At 39.8% G+C, this 26587-nt stretch overlaps 1 protein-coding gene across 1 annotated transcript in view; it reads right to left on the reverse strand.

Annotated features, from left to right (window-relative positions):
- Positions 1–24098, reverse strand: part of ACXD (Adenylyl cyclase X D) — an 83801-nt gene extending 59703 nt beyond the window's left edge. The window contains exon 1 of the mRNA XM_071588925.1: positions 23378–24098. Within this exon, the coding sequence (XP_071445026.1) occupies positions 23378–23587 (210 nt within the window). The 5' untranslated portion in view covers positions 23588–24098. The remainder of the gene's footprint in view (positions 1–23377) is intronic.
- Between the last annotated feature and the right edge of the window lie 2489 nt (positions 24099–26587).

Consider the following 26587-nt stretch of genomic DNA (forward strand, 5'->3'; position numbering starts at 1 on the left):
CTTAACTCAAGAAATTAACACGGATATAGATATAAAGAAAAGGGATATGAACACATGTAAAAGACATACACAGAGGAGGTGGGGAAGGTGGAATGTAGCAGATCACAAGTGGAAAAATATTTCCTTGACCGGGACTTAAACCACGGATCTTTCGACTTGCCAATACTCTGATCACATGTATTATATATATATATATATATATATATATATATATATATATATATATATATATATATAAGAGAAAGACAATGATCCTAACGATTGCAAATCGACGGTATCATGATGCCATGATGCTCACATAGATGACGATAATAGAATCCAAATTACTGTGGATTTACGATTTCTGTGATATTCAGTGAATTCGACGAGATACACCCTGTCGTCTCTGATGCTTGCACCGGAGCCTCGAGCATCTCATTCGGTGACTCGTCAGTATTCACATATTCGTTCAATGAGTAATCAGCTGAATTGAGAATAAAATTTATCAAACAAATGGTTCAATTCATTATATAGCCAAGTGAAAAATAGGCACGGCTAGTGTGTGAATTTGGTATCATGTGGTACCAGCTTCGCAAAAATGTCCACATACTCCTGATATCTTATTGCTATATTACTGCACTTTTTCAAGTTATTTACTTTTCTGGGACGAGTTGGAAAGTAATTCTGCTGATGTATTGTTAGCCCTAGAATCATATATAACCATCGACAAGACAGGAACTGATTTTTCATTAAAAAAATGAGAGAGTTTCTAAATTTTTACGTCGAATTCGAAGCAAACGATTTTCTTGAAGGTTTTGTTTGGGCACCTACGATAGTTGGTTGCACAGTTTCTTTTTAAATCGTGGCCAATCTTAATTTAAAACCCTAAAAATGAAATTTTCGAAGGGGTTTGGTTCGAAACTGGAACTACGGTCGCCACTTTGGTAGTGTTAATCAGAGGCATGGACTGAAAATATCAGTAAAATTGTTTTGGAAGTTCATGCTATATTAACATATATGTGCGTGAAATATTCTCTGGGCGTAGTTTATTGGCTAACGTAGAAATACTTTTCGAAGCGAAGCATAATTAATATCAATCCCTTTGAATAAAGGGATGATATATTTATAGTTTCCCACGCCAAGGACGCAAGTTAATGTACTCTGTTTTTACAGCTCATTCTGTGCTCACTCAATTGCCATTCAAAGCACAAGATCCACCAGAGCACTACCTAAGGTGCCCACCGCGGGGGACCTCCACCAAGCAACCACCTAAACTAGAGGAGTCACATTATCGGCGAATGTTTGCTTTATTTTCAGTGTTTTTTTCGCGGAGTCTCGAATTGTTTTCTCTCTAGAAATAGACGGATCCATTTTTTTTATTGACCGCGGTGGTCTCCTGGGAGGTTGAGCCCGATTATTACGTACGTATTTAATTTAGAAAAAATTCTCTATCCTTCTTGAGAGGATGTAGTCCATTTCGGACCATACAAATATTATGGTGCAATTTGATACAAAATTAAATGTTAAGTCAACTAATTTTATGTACATGTAAGTTCCAAGAAGCATTGAAATTAATGCATAATAGACTAACCGGGAAGAAGTTATATTTTTTACATTTGAAATCACCACAAACCAAATCGCCAAAATCGTTTCATTGCATCGCAGCTCACTCACAGAAGAAATAATTTAGTCTTCATTTTTCTCATAAAAGATAACCTGTCCATTTTTTTTAAATAAATTCCATTCCCATTGCCATCAAAAGTAGCTGGTGATCCTATTGTAAATGTTCCCATTGGCTTGAGCAGATCTGAAAGCTAAAGCGACAACTTCTCTCATTCCGTAATTCGAACTATTCTTGCCGGACAGGGCTATCCTTAGATGGCGCCAAATACCTCCACGATCGCTATCTCTCACGCCGCCCGTAGCTGAGTGATGCCCTGTGACACGAAGCACGTGTGCACACGCTCACGATATGTCTGACCTTGGATATTTGTCTAACCATAAGGTGTACTAGGGCAGGCAAACCACTTCCGTCTTTGGAAAACTTAACGCTCCAAAGCGATAGGAGGAATATACAGATTTTCATAGGTAGAGCCGAAAATGTAATAATTAGAAGAGTGAAACGTATCGAAATATAAGTAAGTAACGTAAGGTCGGATTTTCCTCTCTTAAGGTCCGCATGAAAAGTTTTTTGATTTCTTCACTTTTGGGTTCACTTTCCAAGAATCGAAGAAAAGCAAGTGTATTAACTGAACTGGAACTTTTCAACTTTGTACCTAATAAACAGGAACAGTTACAAATTAAGCTTCGGCTTGTATTCACAGCACGGGGCTCGCTCGCTTCAACCGAGTTCTTATTAGTTAAAAAAAGAAATACAACTTGAGGTAATCGTTTCTTAATGCACTTAATTGCCCGGAGAAAAAATTCGACGAAGCGGCTCTAAAATAAGATTTAATAATGTAGCTGCTGACTTATAAAGAAACATCGAAAAAAATTCGTTGCCAAGTCTCTATTTCTTCCATTGTTTTTTCAAACGATTCATTCTTCCAAACATACCCATATCCTGAACGCTTAATCACTCTTCTTACTTTAGCAATCACAAACCGGGCTGATGATATTTGAGTCGAATGCAACTACTCCATTTTAGCGCAATGACAGTGGGCCATGTGCTGATGGGTCTGGGATCCTGTACCTTGGCCGGAATTCGCGAGTTAGGAATCCATGGTAGGAATGGACAAGCCACCGTCTGGGGATATTTTTATTCTTAGGCCAGAATGCGGCCGTTAAGAAATTAACGAGTTGGAATTCCTCCGTTTCTGCCACATAGGAAACACTGAAACGGACAAGTCCATTTCTGAACCAAGCGCAGGTTTTTTTTTCAGATTATCAAGTTACTTCGTAAGCCGTACGCGCTAAGTTTTAAAATTTCCTGAAGTTCCTCATGCCTGCCTGAAGTCTCCCGCGCGAAAGAGTTTCGAAATGGCAGCAATCCGTAATTATTCAGAGTCAAGTAATATTCCTGGTTCAAACGTGGCCCTGTCCATGTTACCGTAGAAGGGGGTTTCAAAGCACGCTTTTCATAAAGCACATAACGCATAGCATCAGGATAACTAACTGCATGACCAAGTAAGCAAGGAGCGCCCGCAAGTGTTCGCAAAATAGAGTTTCCTAGATCTTGTAGATCTGCGGGGATTTTTGGTTCAGGCACTAGGTTAGGGAACGCATGTGAAAGACGCCTCCCAACTGGCCTTTGCCGAATGAACTCACCGAAAGGCCGGGCAAGAATTTTATACTGTCGTCCGCCCACGGGGAGCATATTTAACATACCGGGTCTATCGCCGGACAAGGCGCCTTAGAAAAACCCTATCGTGGCAACAATACATTTCGGCCTCCACTCTCAAATGCCTATCATTAGGGGTTATTTGTCATCATCAGTATTTGACGCCTAAAATTGGTTTTTCTGCAGCCCTCCATTCTTCTCCATTCAGTGTTAATTCCCTCACCCCCTGAGAGCTTTACTGTTTTTCGTCCTTGAGGTCATTATCGATCTGTTTACTACCTCGAAAGAGCCGGTAGAAAGATACTGTGATGTGTCGGCCTTACCGCTCCAGGCTAAAAAGCGTTCGGGCACGAATATAATGATTATGTGAATACGTACAAATTAGGGAAAACGGAATTATATGTCAATTCTTTTGGAACCATTTGAAATATATGTATGAATGTAGGTATACATATAAAAATAATTACATATTTTTATATTTAAATATAATTATATATATATATATAGTATATATATATATATATATATATATATATATATCTATATATATATATATATATATATATATATATATATATATATATATATCCCTTTTCCTTATATCTGTTTCTGTATTTATGAGTATTTATTCGCCGTTTGGCGGGATTTCGTGTTTAAATGTATATATATATATATATATAAATGTATGTATAGAAACAAAAAAAGGAACACTCACACGTTATTTCTTGATAATTTCGACGGAATTCTACTCCGTCTTCATCGGAAGATAGAGAAGTATTTATACATATATATATATATATATATATATATATATATATATATATATAGTATATGCTTTCATAGACGTAACACGGAAGTGCCGAATAGTACAATGCACAGTAACACATAATATAGAAACACAAAAAAAGAGAACACTCACACGTATTTTCTTGATATTTCGACGGAAACAATCCGTCAATTCAGAGCAAGACGGATTGTTTCCGTCGAAATATCAAGAAAATACGTGTGAGTGTTCTCTTTTTTTGTGTTTCTATATTATGTGTTACTGTGTATTGTACTATATATATATATATATATTGCGAATGGGGGAAATGCAAGGTGAAATCCGAATAAGGCAGAAATAGTGGATGGAAGAAGTACCGACGCGTAATTGTACGTATGTTGCTTGGGTAAGCAGAGTAGGGAAGGAAGAAACACTGACGATAGGTACCACAGAAATCAAGAAGGAAATAATGTAGGACAAATGAAAGGAAGTTCTTGCAATACGTAGAATTTAACAACCGTTAGGTACCTCTATAACCAACCTTAATAGGCAGAAGGCCTTTGATGAATTGATTTTCCATGCCACCTTCTGTGCTGCTATTCAAAATTTTTTTAGAGATGCAGAGGAAATGAAAAGTCGTAAAACTGCGCGGAACTTAATTTCCACAGATGGAAAAGACTGGTATGTAACCCTTCTCTCTTTTGGGTAAGGGTCAATATTTCTGTAACATTTCAGTTTTCCAAATCTCCAAGGAGGAGAGGACTTTTCGACCGAACTGGGCACAACAGAAATAGTCAATTATAAATTGGTATAGTCATCTACGTAGATGGTATCTAATGCTACATCAACATATCTGTAGACGCGCCAAGCATCCTATTTTCTACTGTAGCTACCAAATCTCTAAATTAATAGACTGTACCAAATATTTATATAAGAACAGATTGGCACTCCATCAGAATGGCCAATAATAATTAGGAATGGGAATTTCACTCAGTTATCAGGGATTTTCAGACCAAAAATACAAATCTGTCCAGTTTATTTCGCAAAAAAAATAACGCTTGATCTTTTCTGTTTGGCTTTTAAGTGCAATACATCCCTATAACATTTTTTCCAATATATATCTCTTTCCAATCACAAATCATGAGCAAAATTCAGAGAATATTAATAAGTTCGTTGGAAATCCAGAATTAAGGATTACTTTACTGAAAGTTGAAAATTTTATTCTTTTAAATGTACTATCATCTTAGCGCCTGCCTGCTTTTTCTATCAGAATGTTTCATTTTTAAAACTGATGGTAAGAAGCGCCTCATTCAATCCCACCCTTCCAATCTAAAAAATTTCTCATCACTATAAACTAAGAGTCCATAACTTCAAATTATTATTCCACATATTTGCGGCTCATTCCCGAACGAAATTAAAAATAGAAAGTCAAGGCAAAAAAAGCAATAGTATGCAATTTAATTTAAAAATAAATCGTAACATTTTTTGTTAACAGAAAATATTTTAAACGCGTGGCTATTGGAATATCTACATCTACATCAATACCCTGCAAGCCACCAAAAAGGTGTGTGGCAGGGGGTGCAGCACCAGGAGGAAAGGGTAAGGGACGAGGGGGTTTAATATCATTCCTTAGTTTCTCTCTTCCTCACACTAGGATTTTAGTTTTCTTCCTGCTGATGCTTGAACCACTATCGTAGAGAAACGCTTGCAGATCTTCTCGCTTCTCTGCTATAACTGCGATGCCATCTGCGAGCCAGGGCTTGCTAATTTATCTCCAGTTCACCTAGACACATTTGATGCCTTATTCCTATGCTTCTTTTGTTGTTTCTTCTAGGTTGTGGTGAATAGTGCTGGCGAGCATTTACATCCTCTCCTCACTCCTTTATTAATTATGCCTTTTTTTCCTTACTTGTTCATTCGCATTGTTGTGATTTGGTCCTTGTAGCGTCGACAGATGGTGTAGCCGTTTTGCCCTATCCCAAGTGTTTCCAACAGTTTGAATATCTTGTTCCACTCGGCTTCGTCGAAGACCCTCTCCAAATCCTACCACCAACCATTCCAATACTACAAAATTAACTATCTATCTCCAAAGACGCAAATTACCTCAGTAGTCAGTCACCTACTGCAAGGCATATCCGAAAAGTAAAGGCCTTTCTTAGATAAAAATATTGGCGGGTCAGAACAAAGTTGTGCGCCTGCAGCGCATCTTATTTGTTGTTTCCAAAGCTACTGAAGTTATTGTTTCGATTCAGTAGTCTTTCACCAGACGGCGAATGCAGATAAGAATGTCCGCAAAAATCGTTGCTCCCGCCAGAGTCGATTTGCGTGCTGTAATTCGATTTTTGTGTAGAAAAGGATCATCAGCTGACCACGCCCATCGTGAGTTGTGCCTAGTTTACGCACCTACAGTAATGAGTAAAAAGAAAAGATTAGACAATGGTGTCGAGACTTAAAAATGGCCGCACAAATGTGCATGATAAAGAGTGGAGTGGCTGGCCCAGAATCCAGACGGATGAAATCGTTCAACAAGTGGACCAAGAACTGTGATCTGATTGACGATTATCTCTGGATGATAAATTTCCTCTTGTTGGACTCACCACTATTTTTACCCGATTGCTACGGAATAGCTCGGATATCACAAATATCAAGTGTGCAAGATGGGCACCGAAAATGCTTACCGACCAAGACAAAGAGCACAGAATGTTGAGTGGACGAGCGTTTTTGGACCAATTAAGAACTTTGTGATTACCCACCCTACTAGCGAGCTCACCCACGTCTCTATCTTGAACATAGCGACTTATTTCCTCTTCTTGCACTTGGAACAGTGGCTTGGTGGGCATAGGTTTGAAGAGAACGAAGAACTGAAGACCACCGTTGTAAACTGGTTCAATTCCCACGCGGCGAACGTCTATGCTGAGGGATTGTGGAAAACTGGTGCATCGTTACGAAAAGTGCTTCGAGGTGAACGGCAATAATGTAGAAAAATGAAATATATTTGAAGGAAACTAAAACCGTCAGTAAAATTTCTAAAAATTACCCTCCTAGTACAAAACTTACTTATAGTACGCATATAAGTGTAAAGTGTAAGCATTAAGCGTAAGTAAGCATTTAAGTGCGTATTAATACGGGAGTTTCAAGCATTATTTGGCCCCGCGTTCAATAACCCCTTCTTAGATTATAATCCGAAGAGATTTTCAATGCATACGTTTTCACATTTCCTTCCAACGATTGGAAATCCGTAAGTCGTCGAGATATTCCTTTCAAGCCAAGCGGAACCAAAGTCCCAAGGTCACTCTCACAAGGTTTGCATGACTTCTGGGCTTGATGAATCACACAGAACGTCGAATGAATGTTAAGGTTGCGTTCTGATCATTTCGAGTTCCGAATTGCTCCTTAGACAGAGTTGGACAACCCAATCGAAAAGTAGAACGATGGATTCGAAGTGGCTCACGAATTTATTGAGACGAAAGTGCGTGAGATTACCAGGAAACACGTGATAATAAGGCAGCAAGTAGAGGATGAACTGCACGTTCTATGAAGAGGAAAAGTCTGAGCCTTCGAAGGGGAACAGAAATTACCACATCGTCCTTCGTGCGACCCCTGCGAGGAAGTAGTTGAGTTCCATCGGAATCCGATTCAAAATACTCAATAACACGATATTCTTCTATCTGAAGTTGGGAGGCATATACTTATTACTCTCGAATTTTTTAAGGCAAGCACAGGCATTAAAATAAATCTTATCAAAGGTGCTTGGGTGTGCATACATGTATTAAAGCAACAGGCGAAAAAAAAACTCAACTCAGGTGTAATGTTGACGATTACAGATGATGATGGGATATAACTTAGGCTGGGATTCTGGAGCGAGTTATGAGAGCGATATTGATGTACGTACAGTACCAGAAAGAGGATACTGATCAACGTTATTAAGTACTAAAATTTAAGTAATGGCGGAATATTCATAAGTGCAGAATATAATAAATTCCACCACCATTTTCAAGTAAAAATTGTTTCATGATTCCATACTTCGTTATGCAATTCAATTTTTTCCAAATATTCCCCTTCTTCCGATTTTACTTCTTGAAATATTACGTAAAGCTGAGTAAAATTTGGGTGGTATATAGGTATGTGTTTTCAACTGTCAGATATGGTTATTATATCAGTTTGCGCTACATTCCAATCGGTAAATCCGAGGAATTACATTAAGAGAGGATATGTCAGTCGAGATTAATAGCACGGCTATAAAACACGACCGGTATGCAAAAATCTCATGGTTTAGCAGAAATTTAAAAAAAAATTAAGAGTAGATGCTGGTTTGGTGTCAGCAGATAAATTGCGAGTAAGCTTTGACAAGAGGTCCACATAAAAATAGGTCTGACCTTCGAGCCAAGCGGGTGGTTGTTTGCATAGCGACTTGCAGAAAAGAAGTTTCAGTTCTGGAATTTCACGCGAAATAAATCATGATAAGACCAAGTAGATTATCCGTGAAAAAAATTACGGTGTCTTTAATCAATGCCAAACAGTATAACAGTATATTAACTAAATATTTTAATATTTTGGGAAAGTTACGCTCAAAGAATTAAAAAAAAACGAGATTGAACCCGTGAAAACCCTATTTCCCTGGCAGATGAGAAATCATAAAAATTAAGACGGGCCACACCAAGGATACCATAACTCGATCGAACGTTGGATGCCTCGAGAGTTCGGTAAAACTAAACCTTTCATTCGTTCACCAGAGTAATGTGGTAACCGCGATTCGTTTATCTATGTATTTCATCATTGGGTTCTCCAAAGATGAATGAAGCAGAAGATAGAAGGTACTGGAACAATAACACAATGTCCACAGAAGCCGAAGCATATATCTGTGAGCTCGCGATGACAAAATGCGACGACGAAATCAACCGATATGAACAATATTAAGAACCAGTATTTCCCTCTTATGTAGAATTGGCTCGGACCAACGGATTTGAGTGCCGTAATTGCACACATTCAAGAAAGTATAGCACCTGCGGTGGGTAGATCAAGTACCTGAGTTGGATATTAACAGCATCAACTAATAAGCAAGCTATTCAAAAGTAGGAATTTTACGATGCTAAAATCCCGAATTTCCAATGCATATCAGTGGATTACTCCGTTAAAATGACCGTCGCAGCATCTTTCACAGTTCTTTGAATCTGACTATTTTAAATATTTGCCAAATTTTACATCGTGCATAGTAATCAAGTTCCTTGGCGCAAAAATAAATTACGCTGAGATTTCATGACCGACAAATAAAAGCAACCAAACCCCACCTCTAGAGATTCATATTTAAATAAACGGGAAATATTGGAAGGAATCAGAAATGTCCATTCCCCTATCCAGCCACACCTCCATTGCACTACACGCTTCCTACGAGAAATCTGAGCTGGAATCACATTTCATCATTTATTATCTGGAAATGCAATTAAGTTTTAGTGGTACTTTATATTTTTTTACTTAAATCAGTACCTATAGTGTATCAGTACCTGTAGGTTTAGTACCTAGTGTTTCGTACGATTATTTTTATCAAGTAATATCACGTATTCACACGTTTATAACGATTACTAAAATACATAGAAGGGGAATACACATTTTTGTGAATAAAATAACTATTAAATACAAAAATATTCCTCGAGCATCTTCTTCCCTGAATTCCCCGATAGATATCGGATTAAACGTTTTGAAATCATACGTATCCTTAAGAACAACTTGTCAGGAGAGCCTCTGGATCCGGGGCTCGAAAAACCGCGGTGAATAAGAATAAACATACATAAACATACCTGTATTCCCGAGCACTATCCCGATAACAAACGTGTGCATCTACGCACTTGTTATCGTCCCCCTTTTAACCCAAATACAATCAGATAAGTGGCATCTCCCTCGTCCGTTGCGAAAGGCCCAAAGCGCACTTCTCACGGGGATGGAGACCCAGGGAGCCAGCCGATTTCCCTCGGTCAAACATTTTGATAACAACTTTGATCGGACTCCCAATCGAGTGGGCATAGACCTTCGTAGTCCGGCAACTCGATTAATAAATCGATCAATCACGATGGAACAACGATTTTATCGTGAGAAAGTAACTTTACTCACACGTTTAGTCGCAAGTCCTCGTCATTGGGCGTGTCGGCAAAGAATTCAGCTGCACCCAGTTTTACAGATTGAATGGAACGAAATATTTGTACGTAGTAGCTATTATTCGGGGCGAGCGAGAGCCGAGGTCATTCGCGTCGATTAGGATATGCGGGCAATTGCGTAAACTCGGGTGGGTAACGAGATAGATATTGGAGAAAATATTACGAAGAGAGAGAGAGAGAGAGTGAGAGAAACCCGGTGCAGGAAGGATACTACTGGTATCATGGAACCTACCGCTATCGGATACATTCTGACATTCAAACTAATTACATATTCAAACTGTTACGTCTAATAGCGAGGCAGGCTTAAGCTGCCATTCAAAGAGTACCAAATGGACTGGCATTTACATCCAAATCATCGGAAGGAAAATTGAAATTATAAAACTTGAATAGCGACGTTAATTGAACCGAAATAATGATTTGAGGAAAAAACACGAAGACATTAATTTAAAACTAGGGCAGCAAAAACGGGACCAAATGAAAAAAATTTGCTACCTAGGAATCAAAATCACCAGTGATAGAAGAAGCAAGAACAATGATCACAAATGTCAGTGCAAAGAAGGGCACAAGTGACGCTGAGAGCAAAAGTTCAATTTACAACCCAAACCACTGACCGCTGATAAGTCAGCTTCACTTAACCTAGAAGAGGTAATATACAAATGTTTTGATTTTTGGTGCTACAGTTAGTGAGCCTAGTGGCTCCGCGAAAGGACGTAAAAATAGCACTGAGAACTGAGCATGCGGTGTCTCTTTTTTCAACACCGCGGGACATCTAGCATAAAACGGCTAAATTTTAGGCGATATTCTCCAACGCACGTTTTTCTGGAAAATCGTGGGTTTTAGGCCTTCCTATCCTCGGAGCATGAACGCGATCAAAGAGAAAGCATTTCTTAACAAGAGAGCGCCTACGTCCGAGGCGAGAATCGACCCCGCGCCTTTCAGCTCGACCGGCAGAGTGCACTCGCTATCTCGCACAATTGACACGAACTGTTCCGATCGATGACGGAATACACACATCCAGGGAATCACCGAAAGGTGCGATCAACACGCATCGTGATTTGAGATTATTTCTCGTTTCCCCAAGTGAATCCATGAAGCTTGTTTTATTAATGTACGTCGTTGCGTGCATTGGCATATTTTGTCGTTGCTTTAAATGATTGTACACGTTGAGATAAACTTCCATCTACATCACTAACGGTAACAATGATGCACATAGTTAAATTTCATTGATATTCCTTCCCTTTCCTTTCCATGATGGAACTTGGAAAAGTGATTTTCTTTTATCTCGACAGCTTTTTTTTTCGCAGGCTAGAGGTTGTCATCACTAACCTTCAAAATTAAGTCAAAAAAACCGCTCTTCATTTTAGATAGCTTCAAATGATATTTTATTTAATTAAGAATTAATTTTTATTCTTCCTTTCGCTGCTTCCAGTGGATACGCAGGTCCATACGCCGAAAAGGAAGTATCCCTACTTTACTGCCGTATTAAAAATGTGAAGGAGGAACTTCATATAAGCCTATTTGATATACAGTGCAATAAAATCATCACCCCAAAGAGCTCATTGATAAGGCAATTAGTCCAAATTGAATTGATACTTTTTATATACATAATGAACGTACAAATGAAGTTACTTAGGATACATGCACAGTCTTTATATCACTACTTTAAAGTTTAACACTAACATCGAACAGTTGTAAAGATATGAGCGGCTCAAAGATATTTTCGGCATGGAGACAATCATTACGAATAACGAATATTATCGCCGTAAAATATACCCACTATAAAACGGAATCGTTTATATTTTCGCCACTTACGCTAAGCAAAAAGATAAATGATAGGTTCTATAACGGCTCTAAAAATACTAGTGGCTAGGAGCACAAGCAAAATACAATCAACAAGAAACTTAAAAATAAACTTCCTGCACCAGTAGTAAAGTGGCCACATCCTCCGCAATATTTCTTATCACGACTTTTCACCCCTCCACACATGACTGACGCAATGCCTTCTTTATAAACTCACCGAAAAAAATTAAAGATGAACCATTTTAAAGAACACCTACTATTACATTAAAATTCCGAAGAGAAGAAGTCTTTTTAATACATAACTTTACAATGCCTTCCATCCACCAATTATTTTAATCATGACGAAATATTTTCTATGTCCTTGATCTATCATCTTAGAGTTAATATTAATTTTCTATTCCCAGTATTGTTTTATATATCTCAAAAAATATGAATGCATTATCTTAATCATTGTCTAACAACTTCTCCTCACTCAACCACGGATTATTTTATTAGGAACGTGATTATTACCGAACATATTCATGGCATATTGCCAATGTTTAGCATGGCATTGAAACGCGACAGGTGTAGTGAAAAGCATCCCTTCCTTTCTGCATACTGCGGGTTATGTGAAGTCATATGCTAGTCAGTGGGAAAGAATCACGTCAATGATTAAGAATTAATGAGTTGCTCGGGGAATCGAAGCGCCAATCACGATCCGAGTGGAACTACGCGTAGGAACACTTGCATATATTTTTTCTCCATCACAGTATTTGCCTTACTTCACATTATTAAACTATTTAATTGGTAGAAGTTCAAGAATTGGACGCCCGTGTGTACGTGCTATATTCCTAGTAAAAAGCGAACAGATATGACTAGAAAGGATGCATGACTATGAAGCAAGGGTATCTCTTCGAGAGAACAGTCTTAAACAGCGCGCAACATATACGGGTTGGATAGAGGGACGATCAAAGTGGCAATTTCGGTCGATCGCACAGGTACAGAGAATGGATTGGATGTTTGGTCGAATAAAATCCGATGACTCCATTCCTTATTCCGCTCCTTCCTACGCCGTTCAGATAGAAAAAGGAACCACTGCGAAAATTTTCTAGACTGGCATCAAAACATGGGTACCATCTAAATAACGCTTTCTTAAGTAATTTAGAACACACTCACAGTAGTCAACTCTTTCATTACTCTACAGGCAACGGAGCAGGATTAATGATTCTGGGTAGAGGCTCCCCAAAATATTGCGGTGCTGATTTTTATAATTGATGTTGCAAATAAGTACTTACCGAATTCTGGAGAGCGAAGCTCTATGTACTCAAGTGGATTTAATTCCAGGGAGAAAGCAGAGACTGAGGAAATCAGAAATATTTGTATCCCAATGGTCTGGCCCTCATAGATGTCATGTCTCAGTGTAATCGTGCCGTTTATAAATGTATGATAATGAAAAGAAAGGTATTACGATAATGGACCAATTGAATTACGAGCGATTTTGCAAATATAATTAATAATACTTTCTTCTTTCAACGGTCCGTTGAATTACCTACCTTCTGATTAACATAGGAAATCGAATGGAATGTAAATTTATTTATTTATAATTTTTCTTTTTCAGATGAAAATTTTAAGGATGCAATAACTCTTCCTTGTAGACTTCTTCAAATGTTATTGCTGTCAATTGAACTCTACGTCTAAACGTCTACGACGTAAACATGGATTGTGAATTTAATATGATAATAAAACTTTTCCTCATGTAGAAGTACATTTCAGGATAATTTATAGCTATTTTAATAATTTACTTAATGCTCTAGGAGTGTACCTTCCAGTCCGCTGCGTTTTCCTAAGGAGACAATTAACATTCCTCCCTAGACGTCATGCCTCTTGTTGTGCAGTGAATCCTCAATTCACATTTGGCCCAATCAAATACGATTATCTATCGACAACATTTTCGAAATAATTTATTAATTTCAGCAACCACCACCAACGGCTTTAGAGAAATGGCTCACATTGTGTCATACGCACGTGAAGGTAAGCAAAGCGAAATCACGATGCAATTTGTGAAGAACAACAAAGAATAAAAATTTCTTTCGTCCAGTATATTACTTTCTTCACTTTCGTAGTATTTCTACTTTAATAATTAACTTGAGGTAACAATGAAAGGTTCGTGTGGGTGTTTTGTTGATTCAATGAAAGCTTTTGACTATGCACAATGGGAGAAACTTATGAAAATCCTAAAAGAAAAAAGTGCGAACAGTAATGCAGAAGACGGATAGGAAATTTGTACTTAAACCAGGAGGTGTGTATTAGAATTGATGAAAAGAGGACGACGGGTTGGTTTGATATTGGGATGGGAGTAAGGCAGGGGTGCTGTCTCTCCACTACCCCCTTTAACCTTTAAATGGAAGACATGGTCAAGACGTGCTGGAGAGAAGATACAGGAGTGTCAGTAGGAAGTAGAAGGATTGTGTGCATCATATTTGCTGATGACATGAAGGAGGAGATGATGGCATGATGGTAAATAGGAGAAAGACCAAGGAAATGGATGTTGGTGGAGATGACGAAATAAATACTGTGATGGAAGGAGAAATACTGGAACGAGTGGAGAGGTACAAATACCTGGGTACGGAGGCAACAAACAGCTGGAGGAATAAAAAAGAAATTATAATAAGGAAAGCGGTGGCCAAGGAAGCGTTCAGCAGGAAAAGAAAAGTGCTATTTAGCAGAATGGATTTATGGACTCAGAAAGGGACTAGTTAAGTGAAAAGTCATTCACGGAGCTGTAAATGGATATATTTGGCGCATCCCCTAATTAACTACTCTTTCGATCCAATGCTCCATGAGCGGTTATGCCCGGCATCGCCGGACCAATTAATCCGTATGAATGTAACTCGATTTAATTTGTAAAATAGGCCTTATGTGGGTAGTTTATTTGTCACGGTGTCGTCTGTGAGCACGCTATTTTGCAGATACTTGGGACAAATGTGATTTGGATGCGGAGAGTTTTAAATTCATCTTTTGTGCCTACTACAGATTTCTCCCGGCAGTCCCCTCGTCTCCACCCACCACTTCCTCGTTTGTTTTCCTTTCTGCCCACTTCATCTTTTCTATCTTTCTCCAAACCCACATTTCAAAATCCTTCAATCTACGCCTCTCATCTTGCTTAAATGACTGTTTCCGCACCGTGCAAAAGAATACCAGAAATTTTACGGAAATATAGTGTACCTAAATATTAAGAATGACATAACTTTTAATGTCGCATTCAAAGTATTATGGTAGTACTTATGTCTCTCACTTATGCCAAAAGTGCGGTCATTTTGAATGTAGTCAATTGTTGACAGCTGTTTTGCTTGGACGTGTTTTGGCTTGTCTTCGATTTTCGCCTGTTCCAGAAAATGGATCAAAGAATCTGTTACAAATGTTGTGTGAAAAACGAAATTAAGTGCGCGGACGCATTCCGAACGTTGACTGTGGCATATGGAGAAGCTACCTTGGACCGAAGCAACGTTTATCGGTGGTACAAAATGTTACCTAAACATATCGACTGGCTCGTACCATTTGATTTTTACCAATAATTTGGACATGGCATACGGATCGCCGCAAAATTCATGCCATAATTGCTCGATTCCGACCAAAAACAGCAACGCAATAGCATCGCTAATGAGGTGTTGGACTCTGTCCGCGACAAACCGAATTTGCTCCAGAGGGTCATAACTAGTAACGAATCATGGGTTTATGGTTATGACGTGGAAACTCCCAAACATCCCAATGGAAGCTGCAGCACGAGCCAAGACCGAAAAAAGCGCGCCAAGTTCGGTCGAATGTGAAAGCTTTGCTTACAGTTTTCTTCGATTGTAGGGGCGTGGTGCATCATGAGTTCTTGCCACAAGGTAGAACGGTAAATAAGGAATACTACCTGCAAACTACGCGCAATTTGCGCGAAGCCATCCGCCACAAACGCCCGGATATTTGGGAGAACAAAAATTGGCTTTTGCACCATGACAACGTCCCTGTTCACACATCGTTACTTGTGCGCGAAGTTTTGGCCAAAAACAACACACTAATGATGCCGCAGCCACCGTATGCCCCAGATCTGGCCCCTAGCGACTTTTTCTTGCTCCCGCAACTGAAGAGGTCCATGAAAGGACAACGCCACACTACCATTGACGAGGTAAAGACTGCATCGAAGGAGGAGCTGAACATGATCAAAAGAAATGATTTTTTGAAGTACTTCGAGGATTGGAAAAAACGTTGGCACAAGTGTATAAAATCTAACGGGGATTACTTTGAAGGGGACAAAATAGATATTCATGAATAAATAAATAATTTTTGAAAAAACATAAAGGTCGTGATACTTTTTTAACAGACCTCGTATATAAAGTGGGTTGCGGTAGTCCAGGGGTAGAGCGTTGTATTACTGACCGGAGGGTCCTGGGTTCGATTCCCGGGCAAGCCTCCCTGGGCACCTGAAGTCCACCCAAGCCATGTGATTTTTCGGGTACCAGATCTTCCTGGGAAACCATAAACCACAGGAAAAGGAACTGGCCCCCCTACCCTGACGTGTGAATTTTCACACGCCGTATAGGGCTTAGTACTGGGTGATCTCTACCATCACCTACTAAACCGACCTTCGGGTTGATTACTGTGTTTATGGTTTTCTATATACAGGAATGGTTTTTTATATATGTATATATAAACCATAAACACAGTAATCAACCCGAATATCAGTTTGGTAGGTACCGTACGTACATATGCGCGTAAATATATATATACCTGTATATATATATATATATATAATTTATATATATATATTATATATATATATATATATTATATATATATATTATATATATTATTTATATATATATATATAGATACACACATATATATATATATATATATATATATATATATATATATATATATATATATATATATATATATTCGAGGGTAGATATATATATATATATATATATATATATATCTATATATATATATATATATATATATATATATATATATATAATATATATATATAATATATATATATATATATATATATATATATATATATATATATATATATATATATATATATATATATATATAAAATATATATATATATATATATATATATATATATATATAAATATATTATATATATATAACTGCTGAAAAAGTGACTCCTACTGAAATTCATCGTCGTTCAAAGGCTGTTTATGGGGACGATGCTCTTCATAGGTCTACTGCAAATCGATTGGTAGTAAAATTTCGGGGTAGCGAGCCTGAAAAATCCATAATTATTGATGCAACTTCTTTTCACTGTGTTTTGGGATGCTCACCGAGTTTATGCGACCGATTTTCTGGAACGAGGGGCAACAATAAATTCTTTCCAGTACATAGAGACTCTAAAATACCTCCGACGTCAAGCACGTCGTGTTAAAGGCTACCTGGTGCCAATACTCTTGCAACATGACAACGCTCGTTCACATACCTCGCGCGCCATTGGAGAGGCTCTGAGAAACCTGAAATTTGACCCGATTCCACAAACTCCTTATTCCCCCGATCTTGCGCCTCGCAATTTTTATTCTTTTCCTCAACTCAAGAGACACCTCAAGGGTAATCATTACACCTCGGACGATGAGGTGAGAGGCCGCTGTCAGGTCCTGGATTCGAGGAGAGTCGGAAGAGTTTTTCAGTGACGGAATGAAAAAACTTGCCATAGGTAGGGAGAAATATGTTAGCCTTAACGGTGACTGTGTTGAAAAAAAATGTATGATTTTGAAACTTAAGAATTGTGCTTTAATGTACTTGTTGCTCGAACTTGCTATTTGTTTTTGTTCGCGCTCCATAAGAATTTGAGCATTACTTTTCTGCCTACCCTCACATGTACAATTATTTTTCAAGATTTTGATCAGCAATACATTTTTTCCCGGAGTTTAATACACATTTTTGGAACAGAACCTGTAACCCTCTATTGTCTGAATCACACCGAAAAAAGAACCCTGATTGCATCGCAGGTGAATATGTTATCTAATGAGTTTGGTCCATTCCTGATGTTATCATTCTCAGTAAAAATATTAATAAGAATTCATTCTTTCACTCAAGAGTAATACGTTTCTGCACCAGCTTTGCCCTCACGTTCTCTTGCCAGAATCGCCTATATAGTCTGTTTCTTCCCCAGTTTATCAATAGTTCGAATACCCAGGCGACGATCTTTTAGAGTGATTTCACCGACTTTTACGAGGTTATCGCCAGTTTTCTACGTGCGAGGACGGGCAAGACGTCGATTTTATGATTGATGCTTTCCCTTCCCTCAAACCTTTTTAGACCCAATCGAAAAACTGAGTATGAAATAGACACTAATCACCGTAACTTTTTTCAGTACGTTCCCTGAGATCATTTCCCAAATTTCACGAAGGATTTCATTTTCACGCGTTGCTTGACGAAAAAAACATTAGACGATAATTTCCATGAAGCGTGGTTTTTAATGGAATTCAATCGCGAACTGTTCAACATAGTATATCGTTAAAATTATCACGGTAAATGGAGAGAACAGGGAGAACACACGTCAACATCGTCCATTGTTCTTGGGGCAACAGGAAATTCGTGAACCGATCTGTACAGCTAACCCCAATAGCCAGGCCCCGAAGATTGATTCGCCGGGCCCTCATGATGAAACATGTGCTTACACAGCGCCAAAAACCTAAAAGGCAGATGGAGATTATGAAGACCCTCGGCAAGACGCACGCTCTCTCAGCTTATAATAGCTCATCGAACGCGCTTCTCTACGGGGGAGTTAATATCCTGCCACGTTATCTCACCGGAAAGTCCACTTGTATTAATATTTACCCATGGATGCCATATCCCCATCAAGCATTGAACGTTTTAGCGATATTTCACTGAGGATGCGGAAAGTGCTGAAAGCAGGAGATGCATTATTATAATTAAGCACATTATCTTTTAGAAGATGGACGCGGAAATTAAGGGATAGAGCTTTGGTCTACTGACTAGGGGGTCCGGATTCGATTTCCGGGCACTCCTCTCAGGCACCCAGATCTTCCTGGTAAACCATAACCAGCACAGAGAAAGGAACTGGCCCCCCTACCCTGATGTGTGAATGTGTAGTAATGGAGATCCCGACGGCGTGTGAAATTCACGCCGTAGGGTTTAGTTAGGGTGAACTTTACCATTACCTACCAACCGTCCTACGGGTTGATTACTGCGCTTTTGGTCTTTTATCTTTCAAAAGAAAGCAAGTATGGAATCCAAACACCTTGAAGCGCATTTATAAAATCATAAATTATTTCAAAAACCAAGAGTTATAGGTGTCGAAACAACCAGCCTTTGCTGTGATATCTAAATTCAGATGCTAGGTTTGGGATGTCTAGCTTAGTACCAAATTTCCTATTTTCGGTTTGTCTGTGTCCATATTGGTGAGGCAAATCTAATCTCATGACCCGAAGAGATCGAGACTAGTGATAAAATTTACCCGAAAATTTGAAACTTGGTATCCCTGATTAATATTGTAATAGAATATTTTAAATCTCCCAAATTTTGGGCTATTTACTCAGATAGCAAATATGAAAAACGTTTACCCGGACAGTACGAGGCGTCGGCAAGGGTAGCTGAAACTGTTGTGAGCCCCAAGTTCCCATATTATAAATGGCATTGGCCAAAATAAACAAGAATGCTTTGCATTAATTCATGGTCATTCGTAAAATTATGCAAAAATCAGCGGATTATTTGATGTTGTCAAGGTGTGCTTCTGCAAACACTGTAGGGTCAAGGTCAGCGAGGTTTATCTCGCACCATGGGATGCAATTATGTGGACTTTCGATGGCGGTGGTACCCCGCCGATACTGGTTTATGGAATGTCGAAATTCCTAATTATTATTGGTATTCTACCGGTTGGGATAGGTTTTGGATGAATTCAGCCTATACCACGATACAGGATACGTTTAACGATGCATTGATCTACCCCTTCTAACAAAAACAACCTGACACCGGAAACTAAAATAAGCCTCTCTTCAATTCCGCACTAATATGTTTGCATATTTCTCCTAGGTTCTTAGACTTCAAGGTAAATTGAGTATAAATAAAAATATATCTGGGAAACAGAAGCAATATTTTCTACGAAAAATGATGTTTCGTGAATGCTGAATAACAGTCTTCCTCCCATATTTTCTTAAACTCTCAAGTAGTTCGGTGGGAATGTTATCTACCCCCACGGCCTTATTACATTTCAATTCCCTGAAAATGCCTTTTCTATCTCGCCGTCAAGTACGCCTGGATCTAAACTAACCCCATCTGTGTCATATTCTCTTTCTATCTCTAAGCTTACTAGTCAAATATCTTTGCCGTATAGTTCCTCTATGTTTTCCTTCCACCTATCATGAATATTCGCGGATTCAATCAATAATTTTGCTGACTTATCACTGATTGCTTGAACGAATTTTCCCCTATTCCCTCCTGACAGTGAATTCACCTCTCTGCACAGCGCATCTATTTCACCCTTCCTTAGTTAACTCTCCATATCCTCGTACTGCATCTTCCACCATGTTACTTCGGTCCCATTAATTCCCCGTCTCACGTTTATAATTCAACTCTCGTTTATAATTAACTCTGCGTTTACTTTCTTCTATTTTTAAATAATCTTGTCCGTAATCTATCTTTTCCATGCCTTTTCCTTATTTACTTTATCTATCTTTTTGTTTGCGTCTTCCGATATACCTTTTTTATACGTTCTCAATTTTCTTCTTTTGTACCCACCTCCCTTTCTTCACTTTCTCGGGGATCGAGATGGTGCGGGGGCTAACGTACTGGCTTCCCACCCTGAGGGCGCGGGTTCAAATCCCGGCGGTGTTGAATATTTTTCAGAGGTATCTCGATCCCTACTTGAGGTGCTTTGTGGAGGGCACTTTGAGTGAGTACGCCGTCCGTCGGATGGGACGTTAAACTGTGGACCCCTTGGCGCCTTTCGTAAAGAGTAGGCTAATGCCGACGCCGGGTTTCTCTCCACCCTTCATCCTTTCCTATCCATCCCCTATGGCGCAAATGACCTTAGCTGTCGGTCGCCTCCCCTCAAAACTACTCCTTCCTTGCTGTTCCGGCTAATACGTCCACAGTCTATTCCCTAAACCGTCTTTTGCGCGTTATCTCCTTGAATCTGACATTGCACTTTATTATTACTCAAATCTGAATCTGCATTCACACCAAGGAAACTGCGACTTAATCACACTGACCCTAAATCTAAGCCAAACCATAATATAGTCTGATATCTTTTTCAGTTCCCGGGCATTTTCAAACTAAAAACAATGCCTATTGTGGTGTTCAAACCGATTGTTCTTTATGATAAACTCCTGCCTCCCCAATAACTCTATTACTTTCTCCCTGCGGTAATTCCTTGTTCCTAAACCGTAGTCCCTTAATTCATCATCATATCTTCCTTCGCCTACCTCTGCGTTCCAATTCGCCATAACTATCAAATGTTTCCTTCCAGGTACACCCGCAATTATTTCTTTAAATTGTTTGTATTCTCTTTCGACTTCTTCTTCCCTATGATTTCTTGGCGGTATGGATACCCGAACAATTACTAAGTTCATCGTTTCAGCTTTTACTTCTACTTTTACAATATTATTGCCACCCCTCGCTGGTTCTCTTCCCTTCCGCTATTTATTATTCTGTAACCATCACTCCAGTAATCCCCGCTATCCTTCCATCTCTCCTAGCACAGCCCTAAAACATCTTTATTTCCTCTCTCAATCTCTCGCTTAACGTTTTCTATTTTCTCTGCTCTCAACATCGTCCTAACATTCCAAGTCCCAATGCCCTTATGTTTCTTCTGTCCAGCTGCTGTCGAATTCGCTTGGCATGCATTCCGTGAGAAGAGGACCGTGGAAGCCGTGCTGCCGTGAAGGACAGACTGTCCAGCGGCCCGAAACATGTAGTTGCCAGGACACATACTCATATCCATATCCACCACAGTAGCAATGGATATTAAAATGAGGTGATTCATAGTATCCTTCCAAAATAGTGTTTTAAACGTAACAAAATCACTCTAACGGCCAGACGCCTTCACCGCACACTTAACGTAACAATAAACACATGAGAAATATGAAACCACTCGCTGATTTAGGACCAATATAGTACCACAAATACTTAATACCACCATACAATTGTACCCAACAACAGAACACATCAAAATGCAGTTACACAAGGATTCAGTTCCATAAATTTCGTAACATAAAAGTTAAAATTTGGGAGCTCTAACAGTAAGATGAGAATAGAAAGTCAGGGTCCTTAAATTACTATATTAGTGTTATTTCCAAGTATAAGCATATCAATGAGTATCAGTGAGATATTGGCATGTGTTTCAATTTAAATCTTTCGAGCACAAAAACGCACTATCAAGAAATGTTCTCCCAAAATATAGACCACACCTACGAGGGCGATTCGAAAAGTAACGTCTCGTATTTCTTTACATGAAAAATCAAATTTATTCTCAACTTTGCGTACATCGTTGGAAAGGCTGAGCATTCAGCTATTTACCTACACAGTTGCCTTGAAGATCAATCACTTTTTGCATCCTTGTAACCAGCGTTTTAATACCGGCGTCGTACCTTTCTCCCGCCGCGTCACGAAGCCAATTTGACGACTACATCTTGCACTTCCTCGTCTGACTTGAATTTCTATCTAAGGTATTATTTGAGGGCGGGAAACAAGTGGCAGTCGCTGGGGGCAACGTTTGGGCTGTAAGGAAGGTGGTCGATGATATCCCAGCCGAATTCATTGAGTAGGGTGGTCGTTTGATGTGACACATGTGGACGTGCATTGTCATGATGCAAACACATTCTTTTGGTGAGACACCTTGTTGTAACCAAGGACCTTCGACAAAATATTCTGCACGGAGAAGTAGCCACTATCTTCATTAAGGCCTTCCTTTATCTCATGAAGGGTAATTCTCTGGTTATTGCGCACCATCTCGTCAATTGAAGCCACCGTTGATTCCGGAAAACTCGGCCACCCCGACCGCTGCTCATCCTGGACGTTTTCCCGGCCATCAAAAAACTCCCTGCACCACTTCCGCAGGTTTTTGATGTCCATACACTTCTCACCGTACACTTCCACTTAATGGCGATGAATTTACATCGGAGAAGCAGTCGTCAGTTGGCTTCGCGACGCGGCGGGAGAAAGGTACGACGCTGGTATTAAAAAGCTGCTTACAAGGATGCAAAAAGTGATTGATCGTCAAGGCGACTGTGTAGGAAAATAGCTAAATGCTCAACCTTTCCAACGATATACGCAAAGTTGAGAATAAATTTGATTTTTTACGAAAAAAATAGGAGACCTTACTTTTCGAATCGCCCTCGTATAAGCGTTTTCATAAAGAATGAAGGAAGCGAACTTCCTCTCGAGTTCACTCACCCTGAGATACGTCCAAGACCAGCTATCCTCGTCCATCTCCGAAGAAGAGGCGTCCCTCATGTAGAGCGACACCTGGCTCGGGTTCTTCTGAGAGTTGATGGAGTTGAGGGTGAGCAGTTCCATCCCACCGGCGGGCTCCATCTCGATCCTCCGCTCCCGGGAGAGGCGGGGCTCGGATGCCGCTGCAAGATTGAGAGAGCCGCGGGACATGACTACCCGACGACCGGGAGGATCACAACACAGCGCTGGAGGGGAAGGGAAACACACAAAAACACAACCTAGGAAAGGCACGGACCAGCGGACCACGGTTCGAAGGGGGGTGGGAATAAACTCTCTTCTCTCTCGCTCAAGCGTCTCTTATTCAGTGCGTATCACGAGGACAGGCCAATGCCGACGAAACAGTCACTCGGCAATCATCCGTCCCCCAGTAAGTCAAAATTGACCGGTCGAAGAATCCCACCTTCCCTCCCTCCAGGAAACGGAGAAGAGGGAAGAACCAGCGGGAGGTAAGGGAAGAGTCTCCAAACACGAGAGCACTTTTGTCATCTTCCTCTCTTTTCTTTACTCCCACTGGAAAGGCGGGGCACGCGGGGAGAATTAGACTCAGGTGACGCGTTTCCTCCTTCCTCGCTCTCCTCCGCGAGGGCTTTTATCTCGGATGCCGAGAAGGGAGGGCTTCAAGGCTTCGAGCGCGAACCGAAGTTCATGGCGACTTGGCGAAACAAGCGCCGACGCGGGCTCTCATCTTCGGGGAGAGAGGGAAGAACCGACGTTCTTCGGTCCGAGAGGGGCGAAGTGCGCCCCGCAACGAGTTCTCGATCGTGCCTGAGAGCCGGCTGGCGGTCGACTCCCGTCGCGCTCTCTGCTCGGTGGAGATATGAGACGCGCGGAGAGGTTTTTGGACTCGCCCGAGCGAGATAGCCGCCCGAGGTAGGAGCGGGAGTGGTAGGGAGAGATATGGATCGCATCAGTCTCCTAAAAGAAAGCGATAAGGCCCTCGCCGATCGAGAAAGGAGAGACAAAAGTTAAACAGATGATATGTAAAGAATGCTTATGGAGCTACACAACAAATCAAAGTTAAAGACATGCTTGGAGATGGTAGGGAAAAAACATTCTTACCCGGACAGCAGAAAGAATGATTTAAAGGGGCAAAACCCGAAACATTGTTAAGGATAAACTGGAACGCTCGTGGCATTCCTATCAATTAAATTCGATTTCTCAGCCTACTTCTTTGAATAATGCTGCACGGAAAAGAACAAAAAAATATACTTGCGGCAAATTATGCATCCTATCAGCGCTATGCATGTTTGATGATAGAAATGACATGTAAAAGCGAAAGCACGTTTCCACTTATGTATGCTTACAGACGGAAGAATTTAAAAAAAAGTCATCGACTTGCTACTCTTTCAAACCAAAACTTTCACGCCGATTCTTAAACAAGACTAAGGTCGGTTAGTCAGGCAATTTGTGTCCAAGCCAGTTTATATAAATGCCAATGGTACCACCGTGGTCAAAGGTATTTTATTTTCTCATGCTGCTTTGGTTGAAATGAATTTTGCGAGAGCGAAAAGTCGTCGGATCAGTTAAAATTCTGGCTATATTAATATATTGACGCAAAATAGCTCTGCGGACTTTTCACAAGGAGGAGATAACAGGAAAAACAATGATCAGATACAGCCACCACCTAGATATCCTCGCTCTTGCTTCGGAAAACCTACGTGAAGGTTGGTGCTGAGTATGACATTTTTGCAGATCAAAATTAAAATCGCAAATTTGCGGAAGACTGTACACATTTACGTGCGGACATGAGTGATACGGAGTGCCTGCAAGCTACAAAAAAATAATATTAAGGTCTGCTTCTGCTTATCACGGAGTTGATGGCACGTTGTGATGGAATGTGCGATTTTAAAGTCCACATCCACGACTGACCATGTGACTCAACAACAGTGTCGACAAGCCGTTATCTACGGATAGACGCCCCCTTCTACATTGACTCGGCCCCGGAAATCACGATGGCCTATCGCTCACTGAGCCGTACCATCTCGCGGCTGGCCACGACGGTCACGTCGATGCCCCCAAGAAGCTTGAAGGTTGCCCAAATGAGATTCAATGACGATTAGGTGCGTTTTTGACGAGAGATGTGATGAAAAAAACGCCCGAGAGCCATTCCTTAAAAACGTAAACGCACTATGAAGAAATCAATTCCAGCGAAGAGAGAAACCGCGTGCTAATATGGGAATTAACTTCAACTCGATGGTACGATGAACGTTTTTATAGTTGTCCCGGCACTGGTAAACATCACCACGATATCCTCCGTTAACTTCTTAAGCTTCCATTGGTGGGATTCTAAAAAAATGTAGCTTGGACGAGTGCAATATATCTATTTCACATCAAAACCCTCTTCGTCGTATTTTGGGCGGATAGTCTCCAATTTTAAGATCTTTTGAACTGTAATACTCCTGACGATCGACATCAACTGCATCTTGTTTAAGATTCTCTCTTCTTAAGGTGGAAAATTAATGATAAAAATCATTACCTACGGGTAAATTAATACCGAATTACTCGCGGGTAAATTAAAACCATACTTCACGGATTAATTCTAAGTAATGATTTTTAGCATCAACTTTTCATCTTCAGAAGAAAAAAATCTTTAACAAGATGTAGCTAATGTCGATTGCCAGTTGAATTATAGCTCAAAAGATCTTAAAAGTGAAGACTATTTCAAATCACTGATTTACCGTCAATTGTGGAGAACCTGAATCCTCTGTATTGTTAACCTATCACTATTCCAACACAAAATCTTCACAAAAATCAACTTCACTTTATTTCACAAGAATCAGTGAGGTATACCAAGGGATCTTGATCCCTTGGTATACTTTCAGGAAGCTCATCCTTCTTCCAATTTTTTATGACTCGCCGATGGATTTCAATGAAGTGAAAAGCGATTTCCACCGCTAAAAAAAGTAAAAAATAACCGTCAGGTAAGTTTTTGAACTAAAGCCGTGCTTCGCCCCTAACAAAAGAGTTATCAAGTGACAAGAGTCAATCGGGCATAATGCTGACGAAGGAGTAAAACCTCAATCATTACAACTAGTTCCACTTATGGTACGTCCATGATGAATAAGTGCTGAAATGTTATTGTTAATTAAAAGGCGGAAAAATTATTACGCCAGTGTATATGCAGAGGTTTTGTTTGAAAAGAAACAACGG

This window comes from Hetaerina americana, unplaced genomic scaffold, assembly GCF_022747635.1.
Source record: "Hetaerina americana unplaced genomic scaffold, ioHetAmer1.1.p SCAF_30, whole genome shotgun sequence".
Lineage (NCBI taxonomy): Eukaryota > Metazoa > Arthropoda > Insecta > Odonata > Calopterygidae > Hetaerina > Hetaerina americana.